Raw genomic sequence first — 24,572 nt, 5'->3', positions numbered from 1 at the left:
GGCCATGCTAAATTGCCCGTAGTGTTCAGGGAGGCGATGGATCTGGGTGGGATGCTCTGAGGTTCGGTGTGGACTTGTTGGGCCGAAGGGCCTGTTTCCACACTGTAGGAATTCTAATTCAAACAGGGAGAATACGTTTAGAATGCTTTCCAGACCAACATATCTCTAACCCAACATGGAAAGCAATATTACTTTATTTTGGTCTTGGAAGTAAAGTGGGTGTTGTAACTGGAAGGATAAGAAACAATGGAGAAATAGTGAGCATAACGTAGTTAGGCCCAAGGTATGAACAGAAAAGGACAGTAAGGGCTCACAGATCAGGGTGCTGGACTGGAAAATGGCTAAACGCTGAGGGAGGCAAAAGAGGATTAGATTCAAATTAACAGTAAAATTATCAAACAACTTAACAGGCCAAGAGTGGAAAATCTTCAAATATATGATGCAAGGAGTACAACATGCATCCATAAAATAAAAAAAGGATGCATAGAGCCTGTGGTTAAACAAAAAGGTTAAAACTAAACTGAAAAATTGAATCGTGATAAAGTTAGGGTTCAGAATACTATTTCAAATTCAAATTCAAATTTGAGATCCTTCTGACCATCAGCGTACAGAGAGGCTCTTTAAAAAGTATTCCTTCAGGTTCTGTGTTTTAATGCTTCATAGGTAGAATCTCAGCCTGACTCCTCTGACTAATTCGCCAGGAAGTGAGCACAACTGTCATTTTCTTAAAAATTTACTGATAGCAGCTGGATGTTTATTGCCCATCGCTAATTGCCTGAAGAAGATGATTGTGAGCTGCCTTCTTTAACTGCGTTAGACCTTGGGGTGTAGGGATCCCGTTGGTGCTGTAGAGATGGGAGTTTCAGGATTTTCACCCATCAACAGTGAAGGGACAGTGAAATAGATGCAAATCAGGATGGCGTGTGGCTTAAGGTTGGGCTTGTAGTTGGTGGTTTTCATGTTCATTTGCTGCCCTTGTCCTTCTTAATAGTTGAAGTTATGGTTTGAGAGGTGCTGTTGAGGGAGCTTTGCTGAGTTGCTGCGGTGCATCTTGTAGGTATGCACAGTACTACCAACTTCATGGTAGTGGCAATTTTTCACAGGAATTCCATTCTTCTGTCACTGAAAGTATAGTGGACCATAAAATGAACCTCTCCAGCTTTTCAAGCCTGTAGTGTTGATACCTGTTATAAAGAACTACAGAATGACAAGCAGTTAAGATAATAAATAAGAGATAACAAGGTGTAGAGCTGGATGAATGCAGCAGGCCAAGCAGCATCAGAGGAGCAGGAAAGCTGACGTTTCGGGTCGAGAACAGAAAAATATAACTGAGGCCAACCTGTCCATGTTGGTTTTTGTATTCTATTGCTTCAACCTTTCACAATGATAGCAAGCTCCATATTAGAAACACCACTCTGGAAAAAGAAGTTTATTCCAAATTCCCTACGAACCATGTAAGAACTAGGAGCAGTAGGTAATTCAGCTCCTTGAATCTGCCATTTAATACAATCATGGCTGACATCATCTCAGTCTCAGCTCCACTTCCCTACCTGAAAGTAAATATTGATAACTATTGGTATCTTCTGTCTCTGTGTGTCTGTTCCTTACAATTGAAAACATTCTAAATACTCTATTAAATCTAGTATAATGTTAAAGACAACAATCAGGTCACCCTTCAGCTTTCATTTTGCAAAGGAAGAGGCCAGTCTATTCACATTTTAAGCATAAACTTTATATTCCGGTATCATCTTTGCCTCTAAAACATTTTTGGAATGTGGTGACCAGACTGAACATGGTCTAAGCAAGATAGGGAGTGAAGGCATTGTGGTAATGTTTTTGCACTAGCAATCCAGAGCTTAGGGTAAGTGTTCCAGGACATTAGCTCCAGTCCCACCATGGCAGAAGAGGAAATTTGAACGAAATAAAATTAGGAATTAAAAACTAGTCTAAGGGCAACCATGCCACCATTTTCGTCAAAGCCCATTTGGTCCGCTAATTGTCATTCTTATTGTGTCTGCAGACACACACAGCAACATAGCTGACTCTCAACTGCCCTCTGAAATGGCCTACCAAGACACTTAGTTGTACCAAACCCCTCCAAAGTATTAAAACAGAAATGAAACTGGATCACTACTCAGCATCTGCCAATGCATTGGAAACACAGCCCCATTGAGCCTGCAAACTCTTCCTCACTAGCATCTGGTGTCTTGTTCAAAATTGGGAGAATCCTCCCACCGAACAGTCAAGCAACATGGCTAACTAACAGTACTGGGTGTCTCTAAACCACAAAGACTGTATCAGTTCAAGAAAGTAGCTCACCTTTACCTTCTCCAAGGCACTTCAGGATGAGCAATAAAAACAAGGCTGCTAGAAAAGCTCAGCAGGTCTGGCAGCATCTATGAAGAAACAATCAGAGTTAACGTTTCGGGTCTGGTGAACCTTCCTCAGAACTCCTTTTGTTTAGTCTTCCCTTCCATTCAAATAGGTGGTTAACTTCAATGCCAGTTGTGTGATTCCCTATCTCTTAAGCACTATGTGCCACATTGGACCCCTGACTTCACCTCAATATATTCTGTGAAATGCAGCGCACAATCGCTCAAGACAGATTTCACTGAAATCAATTTTAAAGCCTCAAAAACAATGCGCTTACTTTTGACTCTGCAAGCTCTAAAATAGTAAACAACATTTTCTTCTATGTGGTGATAAAAGTTGTATGAAAAAAGAATGCTTTCTGTTCCTAAAGGTGAAGGTCATGGGGTCAACTTTTAGAAAAGTAGATGGGAGAACTTAATTGGGCAGGAGTTAAACTTTCTGTTTCCTTATGGCAAGTTCAACATTTGCTATAATGTTCTCAGAACATTTCTAGCAAGAACACATGTCTGTTCACAAACTCAACTTTTTAAATGAGGCTTGAACTTGGCAAGGGAAACATCTTCCTCCAAACTCGAGTGAGTAAAAATGTCTTCAATAACATGGTTCCTTCAGAAAAAAAAGGCTGTTTTTGTGTGCAAATGTTTAGTGTTTGGGTTTAAGCCTTTCTATGTTGATTAGTTCATGAGAAGACTCACGTCAGTGTGGATCTTTTGTGGTAGATCAGGTCACCTAGCCTGCTGAAGGGAGGAACTAGCTGTCACGAGCAAACTGGACTGGTCTCCAATGGAGACTCTATTCAAAAGGCCATTGTTTCTGGTTGTGTTGTTGTCCCATGCAAGCCTTTGAGAAGCTATTAGATGTGCACATTCTCTGAGTTATGTGAAAGGTCAGTGACCAGATAATATATGAGTTCCTGAGCTTTGTATCTCCTTTAATGTCTTCAGTGTGAACTTTGAGAAAGGTACTGCCATAATGGTGGTATTGGTGCAAATTGACTAGTGCAAAAAATAGACAGAATTTGAGTGCACATAAGGCCTGTGATGGAGATGTCTGGAACCAAAATTTGCTGTGTAACAATGTTGTACAGTGGCAGCCTTACAATGCTAACTCATAGTTCGAGTGCATAAAGCAGTGAGTTGATCACGACACATACCCTGGCAGAGCACAGCAGATTATCCATCCTTAAAGCAATAGAGACAGCTCTCTTGATCTGCCTGTGGGCACTGACCTCTACAGCCACCTCTGCCCAGGCTGCCTTTGCCAGTAAGATTGGCCTCTTGTTGCCATCCCTCGAGAAAGTAACTTCCGTTCTCTCAGGATAGCTTCCAGGAAAATGTCACGAAAGCATGTCAACACTTTTTGCTTGGTGTCTCCAGGGGTGAGTGGGATGATAAAGAGAGGTTAAGTGATACTCCTGGGTTGCAGAAAGTGAAGGGCTGTCCAGGTGCCTCTTTGAATATGGGGCCCAGAGACTGGTCCCAACAATGGATAGCATCTCCTATCTGTCCAACACTACTATTTGCTGTTATACTTGGTCGTGATTATTTAATAAGTTGAGAACAACATATTCACATTTAATAACGCCTGCAAACAGAAGTCCCTCACACTTTTCTGCCCGGCTACACACTTAGCTCAATTGATATTTCCACCCGCTATATGTACAATGTATCTGTTCTATGGATCATTAACTAAGTCTATTGTTGGAAGGAAAGTTAATTCCTTCAAACATTAGGAGCTTAAGACTTGCTGCACTAAGCAAAGTGCAAAAAGTGGAGCCTGCATCCATCTAGGTCAATGGCTACCAGCTGAATCCAAGAAATCTGAAGCCCAGGGATTAAAGCGATAGGGACACAAAATGTCCAAAATTGGCTAGGATACAGAAAATAGACAGTTGTTGTGTTTATTTATTAAACTGGAGGGAAATATATTCAGTGGGTGCCTCTGAGGGGTAGGTAATAGGACCACTGTTCTTTGTGATCTATATTGATGACCTCTGCTTGAGAATACAGGTAACAATTTCAAGGTTTAAAAACAACATAAAACTTGGAATTGTATGAAATTAGTAACAAACATGGAGAATGTGAAATGGTGCCTTTTGGAAGGAAAAATGAAGATACATAATATCTCTATATCAAATGGCACAAGAGAAACCCGGAGTATATGAATAAAAATTTTTGAAGATAGCAGGGCAAGTCGATCGAATTATTATTTAAAATATGCTTACAGAATTCTGCATGTTATAAATAGAGCAATTGAGTAAAAAAGCAATGCATTGCAGTGAAACCTTTATAAATGACTAGGCAGACTTCTTTAAGTGTTCAAAGGTCCTCATTTTAGCACATGGATAGTGAGAGTCCCACTGAGGCTATTACAGGGCAGAATTGCATATGAGCTTAAGATTTCTTCTCTATGTCTCCCTGAATCTAAGTCCATGAATGGCTGAATGGACCTAGGTCCCACTGTCTAAATGTTCATGTATCATTTTAAAATCTCACATAATTGGGCTCCTTGTCAAACCCATCCTTCAGCAAATATCAACCAGACTGCCTTCTCAAAGTCTGCAAATTCCCTTGGCCTATTAATCAATAAACAGATAATTACAATAGAAGAGAAGGAAACAGTCGGTTTTACAGATTAAAATTGATTTCAGTAATTAAAACCTCAATGCAAGCACCATGGTATGGAGAGAAAGTACCATGCTTCAGTCTCACTGTTTGCTGGACATTGTGGTGTTCAGTTTTTCATTAAAGCCAACCAAATGCCAACATCCTCACTGTATACGGAACAAAGACAGAAACTGCTGGAGAAACTCATCAGATCTGGCAGCATTTACAGAGAGAAAGAAAATTAATGTTTTAGGTCCGGAGACCCTTCATCAGATCCTTTTATTCCATTTTTTTTTCCCTACAAGCTACTTTGATTGGAGTCTTTGACCTAGTTTAACGGGCTAAATTCAATGGATCCATTCCCATGTTTCAGGTGCTAAAATGGCAACTAAGCATTCAGTACACTGGGTTTGACACAACGACTTATTATTTGCTGGAAATGCCCTGCCTGCCCACCCTGGTGAAAACACATGCCCAGAGCTCATACTTTAAACAGTCAGCCATTTGTAAATGTAAAAGTTCAACATTAGAGGACACTAATGTGCGATTGGGCTTCCCTGAACATAGAGTCATAGAGAAGTACAGCATGGAAACAGATCCTTTGGTCCAACTCGTCCATGCCGACCAGATATCCTAAATTCATCTAGTCCCATTTGCCAGCATTTGGCCCATATTCCTCTAAACCCTTCTTATTCATATACCCATCCAGATGCTTTTTAACATGACTGGACTCAGGAAAACATTACCTTCAAGCAGTCTCGCTAGCAGTCTTTAGGACACAAACAACATGTTTTAGATTTAAAAAAATTCGAACAGCTAGAAGGAGGAGATTTCCTCCAGGATCCACTACAATGCTGAAGACCATTACCAGCCATTGCCCTGGCACTTCACCATCGTCTCTTCCATCTTGCCCATTTGTCTCCACTCTGGCCTGATCCTGTCCATTTTCTTCTGTGTGGATGTTTGCTTTTCATTAGCGAGCTGCTTGTATTTCCAGCAAGTGTCTGGAGCTCGCTGGCGTTGTAAATGATGCCCAAAGTTGGATCTACCTCCAATTCATCTTTCCTGGCAAAGGAAAACCAGTTTTGAGGCTCCTGCTCCTAATGTTGTGGGTTTATGTGTAACTAATGTCACTCAATGACCATATAGCCCTTCAGTAAGATGTGAATAGCTCAGTAAAGGTCAACATTAACAATGAGTATATTTCAGACCCAGATCAGAGATACCCTGATAGCTAGTGTGGTAGTAGTACAGTCATAGGGTCACAGAGTTGTACAGTACAGGAAAGAGACCCTTTGGTCCAACTCATCCGTGCCATCCAGATATCTTAAATTAATCTAGTTCCGTTTGCCAGAATTTGGCCCATATCCCTCTAAACACTTCCTATTCATACACCTATCCAGATGCCTTTTAAATGTTGCTATTATACCAGTCTCCACAACTTCCTTTGGCAGCTCTTTCCATACATGCACCACCCTCTGTGTGAAAAATTTGCCCCTTAGGTCCCTTTTAAATATTTCCCCTCTCACCTTAAACCTATGCCGTCTAGTTTTGGACTCCCTCACCCCAGGAAAAAGGCCTTGTCTATTTACCCTATCCATGCCCCTCATGATTGTATAAACCTCTATAAGGTCACCCCTCAGCCTCCGGTGCTCCAGGGAAAATAGACCCAGCCTATTCAGCCTCTTCCTATAGCTCAAATCCTCAAACCCCAGCAACATCCTTTCTTTCAAGTTTCACAACATCTTTCCTGTAGCAGGGACACTAGAATTGAATGCAGTTTTCTAAAAGTGGCCTAACCATTATCCTGTAAAGCTGCAACATAACCTCCAAACTCCTATACTCAGTGCACTGACCAATAAAGGCAAGCGTACCAAACACCTTCTGCACTACCCTTTTTACCTGCGACTGTACTTTCAAGGTCTCTTTGTTCAGCAACACTCCCCATGACCTTACCATTAAGTATATAAGCCCTGCCCTGATTTGCCTTTCCAAAATGCAACACCCCACATTTATCTAAACTAAACCCCATCTGCCACTCCTCGGCCCATTGGCCCGTCTGATCAAGATCCCATTGTACTCTGAGGCAACCTCTTTGCTGTCCACAACACCACCAATTTTGGTGTAATCTGCAAACTTACTAAGCATACCTCCTATGTTCACATCCAAATCATTTATATAAATGATGAAAAGCCATGGAACCAGCACTGATCCTTGTGGCACACTGCTGGTCACAGGCCTTCAGTCTGAAAGGCAACCCTCCACCATCACCCTCTGTCTTCTACCTTTGAGCCACTTCTGTATCCAAATGGCTTGTTCTCCTTGTATACCATGTGATCTAACCTTGCGAACCAGTCTACCATGAGGAACCTCATCGAATGCCTCACTGAAGTCGATACAGATCACATTCACCGCTCTGCCCTCATCAATCGCCTTCATTACTTTTTCAAAAAACTCAATTAAGCTAGTAAGACACAATTTCCCATGTACAAAGCCATGTTGACTATCCCTAATCAGCGTTTGCCTTTCAAAATACATGTAAATCCTGTCCCTCAGGATTCCCTCCCACAACTTGCTTACCACCGATGTCAGGCTCACCTGTCTACAGTTCCCTGGCTTTTCCTTGTCAGCCAACCTCCAGTCTTCCAGCATCTTGCCTATGGCTAACAATGATACAAATATCTTAGCTAGGAGCCCAACAATCTCTTCCCTTGCTTCCCACAGAGTTCTAGGGTTCACCTGATCAGGTCCCAGGGATTTATCCACCTTTATGCATTTTAAGACATCCAGCACCACCTCCTCTGTAATATGGGCATTTTTCACTATATTGCTATTTATTTCCCCATGTTCTCTATCTTCCATATCCGTCCCCACAGTAAACACTGATGCAAAATACTCATTTAGTATCCATCCCCCCACCATCTCTTGTGGTTCCACACATTGGTGGCTTTGTTGATCTTTAAAGGGCCGTATTCTCTCCCTAGTTACCTGTTTGTCCTTTATGTATTTGTAGAATCCTTCTGGATTCTCCTTAACTCTATTTGCCAAACTATCTCATGTCCCCTTTTGGCCCTCCTGATTTCTCTCTTAAGTATACTCCTACTGCCTTGAAACTCTTCTAGGGAATCACTCCATTTCTGCTGTCTATACCTGATGTATGCTTCCTTCCTATTTTTGACCAAAACCTCAATTTCTCTAGCCTTCCAGCATTCGCTACACCTACCAGCCTCGCCCTTGACCCTAAAAAGGAATATACTGTCTCTGGACTCTCGTTATCTCATTTTTGAAGGCTTCCCATTTTTTAGCCGTCTCTTTACTTGCCAAAATCCACCTCCACTTAACTTTTGAAAGTTCATGCCTAATACCATGGAAATTGGCCTTCATCCAATTTAGAACTTTAACTCTTAGATCTGGTCTATCCTTTTTCCATCACTATTTAAAAACTAGTAGAATTATGGTCACTGGCCCCAAAGTGTTCCCACACTGACACCTCAGTCACTTGCCCTGCCTTATTTCCCCAAGAGTGGGTCAAGTTTTGCACCTTCTCTAGTAGGTACATCCCCCATACTGAATCAGAAAATTTTCTTGTACACACTTAACAAATTCCTCTCCATCCAATCTCTTAACACTATGGCAGTCCCAGTTTATGTTTGAAAAGTTAAAATCCCCTACTATAACCACCCTACTATTCTTACAGATAACTGAGATCTCCTTATAAATTTGTTTCTCAATTTCTCACTGACTATTGGGGTGTCTATAGCACAATCCCAATGAGGTGAACATCCCTTTCTTATTTCTCAGTTTCACCCAAATTCCCTCTCTGGATGTATTCCAAGGAATATCCTCCCTAAGACCTGGCATAATGTTATCCCTAATCAAAAATGCCAGTCGCCCTCCCCCCTTGACCCGCCTTTCTATACTTACCATAGCATCTAAACCCTGGAACATTAAGCTGCCAGTCCTGTCCATCCCTGAGTCATGTCTCTGTAATTGCTGTGATATCCCAGTCCCATGTTCCCAACCATGCCCTGAGTTCACCTGCCTTATCTGTTAGCCTCTTGCATTGAAATAAATAGTTTAATTTCTCAGTCCAACCTTGTTCTCTGTTTTGTCCCTGCCTACATTGACTTGCTCCTTTTCCTAACTGCACCAGTCTCAGACTGATCCCTTTCCTCACTATCTCCACTCCCCTGCAACTGTCCCCCCCACTCCACTAGTATAAATCCTCCCAACTACCTCTAGTAAATCTGCCCACCAGTACGTTAGTCCCCTTCCAATTCAGATGCAATCTTTCCTTCTTATACAGGTCGCTTCTACTCCAGAAGAGATTCCAATGATCCAAAAATGTGAATCCTTCTCCCTTGCACCAGCTCCTCAGCCACGCATTCATCTGCTCTATCCTCCTATTCCTACCCTCACTAGCTTGTGGCACCGGGAGTAATCCAGATATTACTACCCTCGAGGTCCTCCTTTTTAAATTCTTGCTTAACTTCCTACATTCTCTCCTCAGAATCTTGTCCCTTTTCTCATCCTATGTCATTAGTTTCAATGTGTACCACATCCTGTTGGTCCCTCTCCCCTTTGTCAATATTCTGCACCCTCTCCGAGATATCCTTGATCCTGACACTAGGGAAGCAATACACCATTCTGATGTCTTGCTGTCGGCCACAGAAAAGTCTGTCTGTGCCTCTGACCGGACAGTCCCCTTTCACGATTGATCGCTTGGAACCTGACGTACCCCTCGTTACATTAAAGCCAGTCCTGGTACCAGAAACCTGGCTGTCAGTGCTACATTCCCCTGAGAGTCCATCACCCCTTACATTTTCCAAAACAGCATACTTGTTTGAGATGGGGAGAGCCACAGGTGACTCCTGCACTACCTGCCTCCCTCTCCTACCTTTCCTGGAGGTCACCCATCTACCTGACTGTATCTTCAGTTTATCTCCCTTCCTGCAACTGCCATCCATCACTCCCCCAGCTCCTGTAAATTCCTCATTGTCTCTAACTGCCACTCCGACCGATTCACAACCAAACACGCTTCCTGTAGACATAATTATCAGTAACATGGAAACTCTCCCTAATCTCCCACATCCAACAGGAAGAGCACATCACTCTACTAAAAGCCATCATTGCGCCTTAACAATCTACAGACCCAGAAAATAGCACAGACTTACTGCTCTGTAAACACTGCTCCAGGCTAACTTAGTACCTATGTTTTTATACTTTTAATGTTCAATCAAGAGACAGATCTCAATAAAAACGTACTGAAGACTTGTGCTCCAGAACTTGCCGCTTCCCTAGCCAAGCTGTTCCAGTCCAGTTACAACACTGGCATCTACCCGACAATGTGGAAAATTGCTCAAGTATGTCCTGTACATAAAAAGCAGGATAAGTCCAACCTGGCTAATTACTACCCCATCAGTCTACGCTTGATCATCAGTAAAATGATGGAAGGTGTCATCAGCAGTGCTATCAAGCAGCACCTGCTCAGCAATAACCTGCTCACTGATGCCAAGTCTTGGACTCCTGATCTCATTACAGCCTTAGTTCAAACATGGACAAAAGAGCTGAATTCCAGAGGTGAGGTGAGAGTGACAGCCTTGACATCAAGGCTGCATTCAACCGAGTGTGGCATCAAGGAGCCCTAGCAAAACTGGAATCAATGTGCGTCAGGGGGCAAACTCTCCGATGGTTGGAGTTATACATGACATATAGGAACATGGTCATGGTTGCTGGAGGTCAGTCATCTCAGCTCCAGGACATCTCTGCAGGAGTTCCTTAGGGTAGTGCCCTAGGCCCAAACATCTTTAGTTGCTTCATCAATGACCTTCCCTCCACTATAAGGTCAGAAATCAGGATATTCACCAATGGTTGCACAATGTTCAGCACCATTTGCAAATCTTCAGACACTGAAGCAGTTCATGTCCAAATGCAACAGGATCTGGACAATTTCCAGGCTTGGGGTGACAAGTGGCAAGGAACTTTTGCACCACACAAATGCCAGGCTATGGCCATCACCAATAAGAAACTATCTAACCACCACCCCTTGACATTTAATGCTATTACCATCACTGAATTCCCCAATTTTCAACATCATGGGGGTTGTCATTGATCAGAAATTCAACTGGACTCCCCACATAAACACAGTGGCTACAACAGCAAGTCAGAAGCTAGGAATACTGTGGCTAGTAACTCAATTCCTGACTCCCGAAAGCCTGTCCACCATCTACAAGGCACATGTCAGGAGCGTGATGGAATACTCCCCACTCGCCTGGATGAGTGCAGCCCCAACAACACTCAAGAAGCTTGACACCATCCAGGTCAAAGCAGCCCGCTCGATTGGCACTACATCCACAAGCATCCACTCCCTCCACCACCGATGCTCAGTAGCAGCAGTGTGTACTATCTACAAGGTGCACTGCTGAAATTCACAAAAGATCCTCAGACAGCACCTTCCAAACCCATGAACACTTCCATTTGGAAGGACAAGGGCAACAGATATATGAGAACACCACCACCTCCAAGTTCCCCTCTAAGCCACTCATCGTCCCAACTTGGAAATATATTGCTGTTCCTTCATTGTCGCTGGGTTAAAATCCTGGAATTCCCTCCCTAATGGCATTGTGGGTCAACCCACAGCAGGTGGGCTGCAGTGGTTCAAGAAGGCAGCTCACCATCACCTTCTCGAGGGCAACTAGGGGCGGGCAATAAATGCTGGCCAGCCAGCGGTGCCCACATCCCACAAAATGAATTGAATTAAAAAAAAATGCAAATCATGACTGTGGGCCAAACTAAATATCACAGAGACAATGTCTTATGAATTGGGACAGCTAAACAACTCAAGAATTGAAATGAGTTCAAAGTAATTTTTGTATTTTAATGACATAATTCCTTGTGTCTTTTGTTACAACAACAAAAAATAAGCATTTCAAAATCTAATCTTAAATGTCTGCCAATCTAAATTATATGAACTGACTTTTGTCTCAGTTTAAGTTACGTTGGCTCCTTGGGGCTCAAAATGTAATACAGTAAATAAATAACCCCTCAGAAATCAATATACAGTGGGTGAATATTCACATGTATCTATTTCATCTATAAAAGATGTTTGCAAGTTTAATGTAACAAGCCTAGGAGCACATTTATTCAGTGTTAATGACATAAATTATCGACATTTTCAATGCTTTAAGACTAAAAGTACAATTTTACCATGAAAAAGTCAAGAATTTATGGATAAGGTCATTCTAAAATTATAATATTTATTTCCGCGGTCTTTGGCAGGGCTATATTGAATCTATATGGGAAATATAACAGATTATTTCTGCATACATTTCCATCAGCATTTAATCTGACTCCTGCTATTAAAAGTTATTTACATTTCATTGCAATGTTCTATTCACCGATGGATTATTTCCAAGTTAGCCTAAGCAAGTGAAGATAGATAGGACAGGCAAGTGAATCATGGAAGAGCATACCTTATTGGAAGGATTTAACTTTTTTTAAAACATTGATTAGACTAGAAATTTATTCAAACTGATTTGACTTGCATTATCTATGGCTAAACACTATGTCACACGCCAGTTAGTTACACACAACCTTAACTTCCTTGTCTCCTATGTATAATTTTGCAATTCTGGAGGAATATTTAGCTTGCAAACCAAAGTTAAGATTAAGATTTCCGGTATCTGATAAAGTGCCAGGCATAATGTCCAGCAGTCAATTTTCTTCAAGATGGCAGAGGTGGCAGGGTAGCAGGTGTTTGGGCTCCCAGCTTGTCCACTCCCTCTCGCATGACCGACCGCATCCTTCTTTTTAATTTAATTTTATTTTTCTTCATTTAACTTTTGAATCAAATTCATTGTAACTTCTTTCTGCTGCTATGGCGATGGAGAGAGGTTGCGGGGAGCTGTTCCGCAGTCCATTCCTCGCGGCCGTGGCGATCGCTGCTTGAGCAACTGCTCCAGCGCGTCGATGAAATGGGGTCCATTTCTTTCCATTTCTGACGTTTTGGCCGCTTCTGCGGCAGCGGCAGAATGAATGATCTCTCAGTGCTCAGCAGTTAATCTGGACGGTCAATCAGTTCTCGAAAGTTGAGATGGGCCCTGGTCCTCGAGAATTGGGATTATTGGCAATGATGAGGTGACCTTCTGGGTCTGGTCAGTGGTTGCTGTTTCTGCATGCTTCCTCCTTGCTGTTGCTTCCTCAGGGAATGGATTGGCAGCGTTCCGTAGCACTTAGGAAATCAAGAAACCGTGTGTGGAACATAAAATGTAAGCTGTCCTAACTTTGTATGATTTATTTCTTTTATAATTTATGCAATTAATGTGGCGCCAGCTGATGGTGACGTACACACATCATACTGCATTTTCATAAATGCATGTAACAATAAATTACTAGTATTATTACTAATAATCACATTGATATAAAATACACCTCAAAGTTGTCTCTTAACATTGTTATGCCACTGTCTTTCCTACATCACAACACTGGAAAAAGTATTTCATTGGCTGTAAAGTCTTTTGAAATGACCGCTGTTAATGAGAAGTTTGATAAAAGTGCAAGCTGTTTTTTTCTTCAAGTACTGATTTGTAAAGTTCCTTGCAAATATTATCAAAACATCATGAGAAATGATCCATTCCCTATCATTTAAATCATGCATTCTATTCCACTGCTGGCAGAAGATCGCTCACTACATTTTTGTCAGGTTCTCTCCACTTAAACAACCTGTTTTGACATTGTCATAGCAACCACGGTAGTTTGCTGAGAACTTCCATTCCACTTCGAGAAGAAATTTATATCTTTGCTGGTTTCGTGCTCAAAGATTAAAATAGGCAGAATAATTTTGCTTATTTAAGCGCTAAAATATTATCAAGCACATGTCCAACTTTGATAATAGAAGCTAAGGTTTTCCATTTTGAAGCTGACGTATGGCAGTGGGTGTCTTAGATGGTGTCATATCTGCCTGTGGTGAGTTCTCTCGCACGATAATCATCTCTTCAGCTCATTTTGTATGTACGTGGCTTCTAACATAACATAAATGGCAAATGGCCTTTGGCTGGTGGGCAAGCTTCTTGCAGAGACTGGCATCTTTCAGGGTTGAAGGTTCATTACAGAATCTCTACAGTGTGGAAACAGGCCATTCGGTTCAACAAGTCCACACTAACTCTCCAAATTACATCCCACCCAGGCTCACACCCCTACCCTGTCCTTGCATTTCCCATGCCCAAACCACCTAGCCTGCACATCTTTGGACTGTGTGAGAGGAAACTGGAGCACCCGGAGGAAACCCATGCAGACATAGCAGCATCTGCAAACTCCACACAGACAGTCACCTGAGGCTGGAATTGAAACCGGGTCGCTGGCGCTGTGAGGCAGTAGTGCTAACCACTGAGCGACCGTGCTGCTATACTGCCACCATTCTTGGCACCAAGGGTAGTCTGACATCCCTTCATTCTCTGCAAGCCAGACAGTGGTTTTCTGCTCCATCAACACTTACCCCCACTTCGCTCCCAGGATGTTTAAAAGGTGGCTTCCTCACTTTCATGGGGTCTCATTGGAGCATCTGCTCCAGCTGTCTGGGCCAGAAAGCAAAGGAGCAGCTCTCTGATCAACCCCAGGCAGAGTCCAGCACCGTTACTAGCATTGGCACGGTGGGACACAGTGCAGGCAGCAGATGAACAATTTCCTGCACTCTGCAAGGATAAGTGCCACCATCTTCTCACTGAAACATCACACTCATAGGGCCATCACCAAGACTCCCTATTGTTTCTTTGGCACAGACTCCCTATTGTTTCTTTGGCACAGACCTCTGAGGCTGTTCATTGGCACGCCGATCGGGCATGGGCAGAGCTTGTCAGTGGCTGCAATGATAACAGTGACCATCGCACAGTCACATAGGCCTTCCCAGCTCACCATCACATGCATGAGGTGCACCAAAGATTCATACCCACCTCATGATGCCAATATTGTAACCCTTCCCAGGCACTGCAATTCTCACTCATTCACTGCAGAGGGCTTGCTGCCTGGCAGGGATGTACATGCTCTTCAATTGCTCGTTCACACACATTCCCTCCTCGGTTTTTCTCTTTTTCCTCGTGCAGGTCCAGCTGGCACCTAACAGGAAGAAGGAGAGGGCAACAGACTGACAGAGGACTTCCCCACCTCTGTATCCTCACTCACTTTGCAGATGATGCGGTTCAGCTGATGAGTGAAGGCCCAGACTAATCCTACACCGATGGAGTGGTCAACATGGCAGACACTGGCGAGGAATATTGTTGTCTGATCTTCTCAGATGTGCTGCCACTGCCTCATGTTCCTCCACAGAAAGGCTGGAGTTTCCTCACCAAACAAATTATCTCTCTCCCCCAGGAACAGACAGCAAAGCTTGATGCTGTCCAAAACCAACAACTCTGATGATGATGACTGTGAAACCACAGAGGATCCACTGGCAAAGGCTGCTCCCTGATCGGTCTTCACTTTAATGGATGGGTAGCCAGGAATATTACAGCCCTCCTCGAGCCCCTTTTTGTGGAAGTATGCACTGTGTAAGGGATATGGGCCAAAGGCAGGTTTACAGATTTAAGCCACAGATCAGTCATGATCTCATAGAAAGGCAGACTCAAGGGCCAATTGGCCTAATCCTGTTTCTGTGTTTGTTATCTACGGGGTGTGCAGTTACATAGTGCCTAGGGATCTATCAGCTTGGCCTCTGTTTTCAAAGTTAACAGCTCGCAAACAGATAGAAGACAATTTTGCTTTTATTCCAAAGATTAGTGCAAAATGAAATGATTCTCAATCCATGAGGTATGTTGAGTATGGCATACAGCTGCCTCCCAGCCTGCTGGTCTGGAACAAAAAGACCAGGAAATGAAACATGTTCACAGAGCACATCACTTCCAGGGGGGAGCTGGACTACGTGATTGTTATATGCCCCTCTAGCTCTGAGTACCATGGCTCGATTGAACTGAAACCTGTGAGTGAGGATCCTCCTGGGCCATGTCAGCATCCTCAGCTTTGCCTTCTGAACAGAACTCCTGCTTGTCCATCTCTTCCTCTCCCAATACATCCCCCCTTTGCTGAGGGAGCTGTGCAGGGAGTAGCAAACAACTCTGCTATTGGACACTGTCTGGGCTGTAATGCGTTGTGCCAAGTGACCAGCCTGAATCTCATCTTCCCGAGTCCTATGATCTGTTTGACAGCACTGTATGGGTGCACAGTGTCAGCGTGTGACCCCCTGACTGGAGCCATCAGTCAACACTTAATGGTTGTCACCATCCTACCATCGAGGTATGTGCTGGGGTTGTGGGGGGGGTGGGGGGAAGTGGTGGGCGGTGGTGGCAGGCAGCTGTGAACGTTCCAGTATAGAGGCATTGTGGCAGCTTGCTGGATCATGTGATGCCTGTGAGATTCTGCAGAGGTAGACATGATCCACTGGCAAAGGCCTGCAGCCACCTTTAAGGCACCCTCCTAATCCATGAGGAGGCAGGTACTCACACCTGCAGCCAGAGATCTAGGAGACACTGCCCTGGGATATCCTGAGATGGCATCAACACTGATGGTCTGTCTTAAGCAGAGAGGGCTGTTTGTTGCGGACTGATCTTATGGACTTGGCTTCGGGCCACACACTCAGTCTCTGCTGGTCTGACAGTGCAGGCTATTGTGCCCTTATAGGCTGTCCTCACCAGTACCAGATCCTACTGCTGCTGTAGCTCTTGCTGCCCATGGAGCTGGTGAAGACTCTGGTTTCCCCTGGTGGAGTAACATCAGCAGAGGAATGGCAGAGGGATGTGTGTCATCCTGCTGTTGCTCTCAGGAGATCTGTGGAGACGGTGATGGCAAGCAAGTGGCCATGTGTCTCTTAAACATTTCTGCTGCCAGCCTGTCCCTAGACATATCCATCACCTTCCCATCTTTCTCTCCTCTTCATTCTTCGTGTGCTCCCAGGCAGCTTGCATTTAATGGGCAGCTCCTGGTGAGCCACATGACATGTACGAGGTGGCAGCATCCAGCAAAAATCAGCTTCCCTTCAGGGAGGCTGAACCAGAAACCTTCCAATGTGGCCTTGGCATGATAGCCACCCAGCATCTTACACCACCCTCGAGCCACAACCTTGCCACCCTTCCCCTAGTGAGGCAATGGCATCCAGCCAGATTTCCACATTGTGCAGGGCTTGCAAAAGTTGGTTTGTGCCAAAAGGGGCAACTTCTACATCAATTTGCATTGTTTACTGCATCCCCGAGAGATTGTGATTTGGCAATCAGACAAAAATGTATGTGGCTCAACAGAGCTCACTGTATTATGATAATTTGAGTACTATTGATGAGCTGGTCTTGTAAGGGTGCTTAACATGATTGTCCATCCAATAGCAGGCCCCCTCCAGCTGTCCACAACAGTCTGTGGTGTGTGACTCTATGACCCTCTGCTCCCAAGTGAAATCTGCTGCCTCTTTGGTTGCAGCCGTTTCTACTTTGGTAGAGTGTTGTTCAGTACACTTGATACTCTTCCAGAATGGAGAGATTCAGACTGAATACTAGACTGTTCCCTGTCACCCCTATGACATTTCATCCTGCCCTCCAGAGTGCACTGGCTGTCATTGTAACCACTGAGGTCCCGAAACTTCTTCCTGAACCCCTCAACATCAAGGTCCAACTGCTGCTGCTAAGTCTTGCCATGCCTTTCATAATTTTATTTACCCCTCAATCAGCCTTCTCTGCTCTACAGAAAAGAAAAACCTGATCTTGCCCAGCCTCTCTTCATAGCTAAACTTCTCCACACTAGACAACATCCTGGTGAATCCTCTGTACCATTTCCAGTGCAATCACATCCTTCCTATATTGCAGGAACTGCACACAGTACCCAGCTGTAGCATAACCAAAGTTCTGTACAGCTCCAACATAATTGCCCTGCTCTTATAATCTATGCGATAACTGATAAAGGCAAGTATTCTATATACCTTCTTAACCAGCTTATTACTGTCCTGCTGCCTTCAGTAATCTGTGGACAAGCACTCCAAGATCCCCCTATGCTTCCTAGTGTCTGCTATTCATTGAGTACTCCCTTATCCCATTACTTTTTTCAAAGTGTGTCACCTCACACTTATCAAGGTTAAATTCCACCTGCTGCTGTTCTACCCATCTGACCAATCCATCTATATCCTATTGAACTAAGACCTTCTTTCTCACTGTCAACCACCCAGCCAATCTTCATGTTATCCACAAATGTACGTATAATCACCATCCACCACCTCCCCTCACAATCTCATCCACATCATTTAAATGTATCACAAACCCTAAGGAACCCAGCACTGATCCCTGCGGTACACAACTGGATACCAGCCTCCCATCACACAAACAGCCTTCCACCACCACCCTCTGTCTCATGCCACTAAGCCAATTTTAGAGGAGAATAGAAATTTATTGTCACATGTACGTTTACATGAAAAAAATAGTGAAAAGCATGTTACCCTGGATTCCATGTGCTTTTAAGTTCTTTTTCAATTTCCCATGTGGGACCTTGACAAAAGCTTTGCTGAAATCCATATAAACTACATCAACTGCATTACCCTCATCGACTTACTTGGTCACCACCTGGAAAAAATGTATCAAATCTCCCTCTGACAAAGCCATGCTGACAGTTCCTGAGCCAATCTTGCCTCTACACAGCAGATGAATTCCCTCCTCCAGAATTTTCTCTAATCGCTTGTCTCCCCCTGGTGTGAGACTCACTAGTCTGTAATTACCTGGTTTGTCTCTCCACCCTTCTAGAAAAATGGAAGTGCATTAAGCTGTCCTCCATTCCATTGCGGCCAGAGAGGAATTAAACATTTGGGTCGGAATTTTACTAATTTAAGCCATATGCAGCTCTCCGCTATGTGCCTGCTGTTTAGCTACAAGCAGCCCCCTGCATACTGTGCAAACAAAGCATGCCCTTGAGCCACAAGCTGCTCCCTGTCAGCCCTGTGCCAGTTAGAGTTGGAGATGACCCAGGGAGACAGGATGCCTTGCTCCACATGGATATGTCAACTGCATTTAGAGAAGTGACAGCTCAAATGAGTGTGAACATTATTTAAAGCCTTACCACCATAAGGACAAACAGACAAGTACTTACTTCAAAATGGATCAAGAATTGCAATTCACTAGGTACACACCTACATTTCACTGTAGGGTTTCCGAAGCATCAAATTTCTTGATTGGGTACAAGTTAATTGGGGAGGTGAAGTTAATGCAAACAAGTTGTTGTATTCATGAGATGCAAGTACATGCAGATAGGCTTCACGCCAGCTATTGCCAACATACTTGCCCCATCACCTGAAGGCAGAGAACTTAATCGCTAAGGTTTTTCTCAACAATGAGAATCTGATCTTTGGCCTCTTGCTTGATGAAGCTCATCCATCTGCCATTGTCCTGGAAAATCCCACCCAGAAAGTTGGAGTGATTCCCAATCAGAGGGTCAGATGTTTGAAATGTCATTTGTTTTTGCCCTATCTGTCCCATCAGGTACATATTTTCCAGTTTTCTGGTTGATGTGATGCGACCCAGCAAGGCAGTTTGGGCTGATTAAACAATTTATGCTTTACATCCCATTTCCTGACAACTAACGTTGCAGCATTAAAGCTCATTAACAGATTGTTCACATAGTCATTAGATGTGGGACTTTGGTTTGGAGTAGAAGATAGCGGGGGGAATACATGAATGGTTCAATGGTACACTTGCCTCCAAACTAAAATGTGTCTCTGACTGACTGGCCTTCAGCGTGTCAATCAAGCTCCTCAGACACGTTGTGACAAACATCCAGGACAGGGTGAGACCTGACTTCCTGGCTCAGAAGTAGAGTCATTACCACTGTACCACAAGAACCCCTGGCCGTCAATATTCTGTGGATATTTTTCTAGGTATTTAAGTGAATTCCATTGGGCTTCCATCAATTTTCTATCCAAAGCCACCCAAAAGCGGAAGCATTAATTGAATATAATCTGCTGATTTTCCCATTATCAGTGAAGGTAAGATTAAAACAAGATGGAAAATTAATATTTCATCCTCAAAGTATTTAGCATCTATGATACCTGAAGTGTTTTATGGATCAACTGTGATGAAATTGAGACAAGCTGCCAGGTTCAGCCTGGTAACACTGCCTCGCAGCTACCACTAAAATATTATGCTGATGTTAACAGATAACATTCATCTCCTGACCTTGCTGTTACATCTGCAGATCTGGCACTGATGGAGTATTTGACAAAAAAAAATCAACAGCAAAGTTCCAAGGCTATGACTGTCCTGATTAGAACCATTGCCAGGTATGCACTGAGGAGTCCCCTTGGACTAGCAACTTTAGCAAATGCCTTTTTGGAGGGTTGATACTTGAGTGGAACTGGTCAATGTGTTTCAATGCTTCCTTGATTAAACATTGTATGCTTTCCATACGCAAAGTACGCAATTAAACACAACATCACAAATTACTAGATTCTGGTTATTCTAATAGCAGTATTCTTATTAATACAAACATTACTTTAATAACTCAAAGCTTGTACTCCTAAAAAGTTTGGAATTTGCATTGGAATCAACTTAAAAACGTCTCGACCTTAGATGATGGGTGATACGTCCAGCTCCATTTTTAATGTAACCAAACAAAGCAGAATTACAGCAACAGAGGCCAGACACAATGCTCTGTTTTGTTATTCTTACCATCATGGAAGTAAGTGTATGACATCAGAGCTTTTCAGTAAACTGCTCAATGCAATCGGCCTCAAAGCTCCTGCTTCCTCCTGGGAGTGCTTGGTGGTTAAATGTAAATTTTCAGTCAAGCTTTGTAGATGGTACATTTTATTGGCTCCTTGAACAGCCAGGTGATTGGGTGATACTTAGATCTCTTGAAATTTGAACACATTAAAAAGACACAATCTGAGAAAAAAGTGTTTGACAAAACCAAATTTTAGGTTTGCAAGCACCTGACCCAAGAGTATGAAAACCATTGTGTAATTCGTAAATTGCATGAAGAGAATGACACATGGTTGTTCAGCTACTGTGTCCTCCCAAACAAACAGACTTCTCCAAGAAGCTTTTTGCCCGTTCAATAAAGAAAAGTGGTGACAATATTCTGAAGTCCTGAAAGGTTATGAAAAATATTTCAATCAACAGAAGACAAAAGTGAAATCCAAACTCCAGTTCAGAGCCAACAGATCTTTTTATAGTCATGATATTAACCCAGCATTAATTAGCTGGTACTTCTGTGATGAAATGCAGACGACCAAAAGGACTGTAGTTCTGAACCTGTGGACTGGAAAAGTAGAAAATTTGCACTTACTGTAGCTGTTCCGGACACGGTTTGTGCATTTGTGTCGGTACCGCTCTGTTCTGAATGTGTCTGGGCAGTAGGGTACATGTTTAACGTGTGCTCAGGGACTGTGGTCTGGCCTGTGTAGTCCGGAGCTGGATGGGGATGTGGAGCTGTGTATTCTGTCGGGATCCCATTCTGAGGTGGAGCAAACTGAGCTGACGCATAAGGCTGCGCCATAGTGTCAGGGGGTGCAGTGGCTTCCTGGTTACCCTGTGGATCAGAGGAAAGAATAACATGAACAGGAGTAAAGACAGGGAAATCTCATTTTCAGGTATAGTTGGCATGCTGATTTCTCCTACTAGTCTTTCCTCAGCCATAAAACAGCTGTTGTGTGGACCCTGCAGACTCTTATTAACATCATCAGTGCTTTCAATGCTGCTCCCCCCCAAAAAAATTAATATTCATGCTTTCACATTTTGTGATAATTACTGCCAACATTTAATTAGAAACACTAAACTCTCACACATTACCTCAGCACCCAAAGCTTCCTGCAGCTTAAAACTCAAATGTTTAGCACAAATGTGAAACTGTTTATAGTGTGATGTCTCAGCAGCGTCTGACACTGTGAGGATTGTTATTGAAATCATCAGGTTTTTTTTGAAGCTGCTTTGGGGCTTGGAATCCCTTATAAAGTAGTTGCTGGCAGCAGAGGAGACGAACAAAGGATGGCAGACTGTCAGCCTTTGCTAAATGTGCTGGCCCAAATCTAATGAAAACCACATTTAGCTCGAAAATATGCTTTACGTGGCGCAGCTAAAAACCCAGTTTATTGCTTTCAGCTTGAAGGCAAGCGATAATATAACTAAAAACCAGCCTAATCACATCGAGGTCTACGCAGACCCAACACATTAAAAAATCCTTTTAAGTTGTCAGTTCTGACATAGCTCTGAAGGCTTCGTAAAACTCCTCTGCCACATAAAAGGTCGAAGGAGCCAGTTTTAAAAAAAGTGATTCAGAGCTCTTTTTGCTTTCTGCAGTCAATTACATTGGGATTTTTTTGTGACAATCGGTAAGGACACAAGACAGTGTCACCATTCAAACACAGAGGATCTGCAGCTTACATTAAGTGCTGCGAGGTTGATGTAAATTATATTAAGTAAAACTGCCACACCATCAGGAGAGCAATGTGGGCTCATGCACAGTTACAGAGTTCCCTAGTGTAACAGCGAAATGAACAATAATCCAACAACTCCTCAGAGTATCCAAAAAACCTGCTGCCACGCTTGCATTACTGAGCCTTAACAGTGTAATGCTGTTGTGCACCTGGAGACCAGAGCAGCACCACAGAACCTCGTATCACTGCAGCACTTACAGCACGAGCAATTCACACTGTAGCAAAGTCTAGCTCTCACATGGGACCTGCGCCTAATGCCCAGTTTCACAATTCAAACAATTCCCTCATATCTACCCCATCTCACAAATACATTTCAAAGCAAAGGAAAAATAATACCTGCTGCACCATCTTTCTCCCTTTCTCCTCCATAAACTTATGAGCTCGAATACTAGGCCCTAAAGCATCTGCCAAAAGCAAGCATCAATTATGGATGAAGGCGTGTGCAAGCATGTGTATGTTAGGGGTGGGGGGAGCGGTGGTGAGAGGGGGAGCTTATGCATTGTTTTCTGACCTCCTACTCAACATCTGTCTGCTCCCAAACCTGAAACATATGGGTTTTCCGGCCTTTACCCGAGTTAATCACAGAAGGCCACTCCTCCGATGGTTGCTACCAGATACAGTGTAATAGCGACTGCCAGATATTTTGAAACAGTATCAAATAGCAGTATGCAAGCTTCTGCATACTTTGGCTGCTTTAACAACAGCTTTAAAAGCAAAGAGTACTTTTCATTTTTTGATGCAATGCCCACACACATTGATACTAAATAAAGCATTATTTCTGCCTCAAGCCACTTTAGTTACAAATCTTATTGCTGAAGAAACAAAATGATCAAATGCAGGCTTGATTCTTCCACTGCATTGCCATTACTAATTTATCACACTTGTGAGAGCTAGTGACTGTGAAAACATTTTCCACATTTCTGCAGTTGCAGCCTAATAATATAAATGGATGCTTCTCATCATCTATCTGTTTTTAAGCGTTAAAAACTTACACAGAGGGCTTTACAAAAGCAAACCCTCACATCTGGAAAAAATATGCTTGATTACACAGACCTTATTTCCTTCATTTCTATCTACTCATGAGTTATCCAATATGTATTTGACCTACAAAAATAAAATTAAATTTAATGAGTTGAGACACCCTTTCTATATTCAAAGATAAGAGGCCAACTGAACGTTATTTAAAGTGAGGATATAGTTGAGATTAGGATAACTGATTAGCAATGACCACCTACACTTTACATTTACATTTGTAAAATATTATGCTGCTGCTTCAAAATTGTCATCTATGATTGAAATCAGACATTGGTGCTTCTTAATTTTTTTGTGCGTTCTTTTCTCTTAGAATACAAAGTTAAAAGTGAAGAATTTTGCATCATTCGTGCAACAACATCAACAATATGAATCGCGTACACATCCCTAATGCACAGTACTAACGTTTTGCTTCCTGACTGTAATCAAGGTTGGATCAGCTGCTCCTACACTAAATAATGCAAAGTCCATCAACGCACTGACTGAATTCCCTTTGCTAGCTGCGGCTGTAAAGGGATCAGCTTTGCTTCAAAAGAAGCTCCCTCAAGTCTTTGATAGCAGCAGCAACAGCCAATTATACAGCTGCAGCACGAAAATGAGTGAACACTACCTTGACACACCAATACACAACACAGAATATGCACTCCCAGTAAACAGCCAAAACGAAAAGTCAGTATAATTGAAAGACTTTGAGCCCCTTTTTCATGGTCCTTCCTTCAGATTACATAAAACAGTTACTCAGGTGAGTTTCAAAATAATTATAATTTAACAAATATACTGGACAAACAAGTTTTAAATGGTCACATCACAAATCAATACGTGATTATGTGAACACGCATTTCCATTCCCCGGTTTGATTTGGACATTTTTTTCCTTTTTTGTCTTCCTTTTTATCCCCTTCTCCGTGCCATTTGGGATATTCCTCAATGGACCAGCTCACTGATATTCCTCCTGCTTGAAAGCAGGTGGTCACAACATTCACAATTACCAGAGCTCATCCTGTACATAATACAAGAGTCTCTGTTTTGCTGGGGGAGCAAAGAAAAAGGTTGTAAAATCATTTACAAAACAAAAGTGACATTTTATTTCTTTTTGGAAGGGGTGTTCATTTTTGTGAA

General features: G+C 42.9%; 1 protein-coding gene across 2 annotated transcripts in view; it reads right to left on the bottom strand.

Moving 5' to 3' along the window:
- The window catches only part of rbfox1 (RNA binding fox-1 homolog 1), a 239,676-nt gene extending 216,798 nt beyond the window's left edge, over positions 1 to 22,878 (bottom strand). For both annotated transcript variants that reach the window (XM_048609487.1, XM_048609488.1), the window contains exons 1-2: positions 22,759 to 22,878; positions 21,276 to 21,518 (exon numbers count right to left, since the gene is read on the bottom strand). In XM_048609487.1, the coding sequence (XP_048465444.1) occupies positions 21,276 to 21,518; positions 22,759 to 22,791 (276 nt within the window). In that variant the 5' untranslated portion in view covers positions 22,792 to 22,878. The remainder of the gene's footprint in view (positions 1 to 21,275; positions 21,519 to 22,758) is intronic.
- Between the last annotated feature and the right edge of the window lie 1,694 nt (positions 22,879 to 24,572).

This window comes from Rhincodon typus, chromosome 21 (genome assembly GCF_021869965.1).
Source record: "Rhincodon typus isolate 14 chromosome 21, sRhiTyp1.1, whole genome shotgun sequence".
NCBI classification, from domain to species: Eukaryota; Metazoa; Chordata; class Chondrichthyes; order Orectolobiformes; family Rhincodontidae; genus Rhincodon; species Rhincodon typus.
This window is presented reverse-complemented; position numbering and strand designations above follow the sequence as displayed.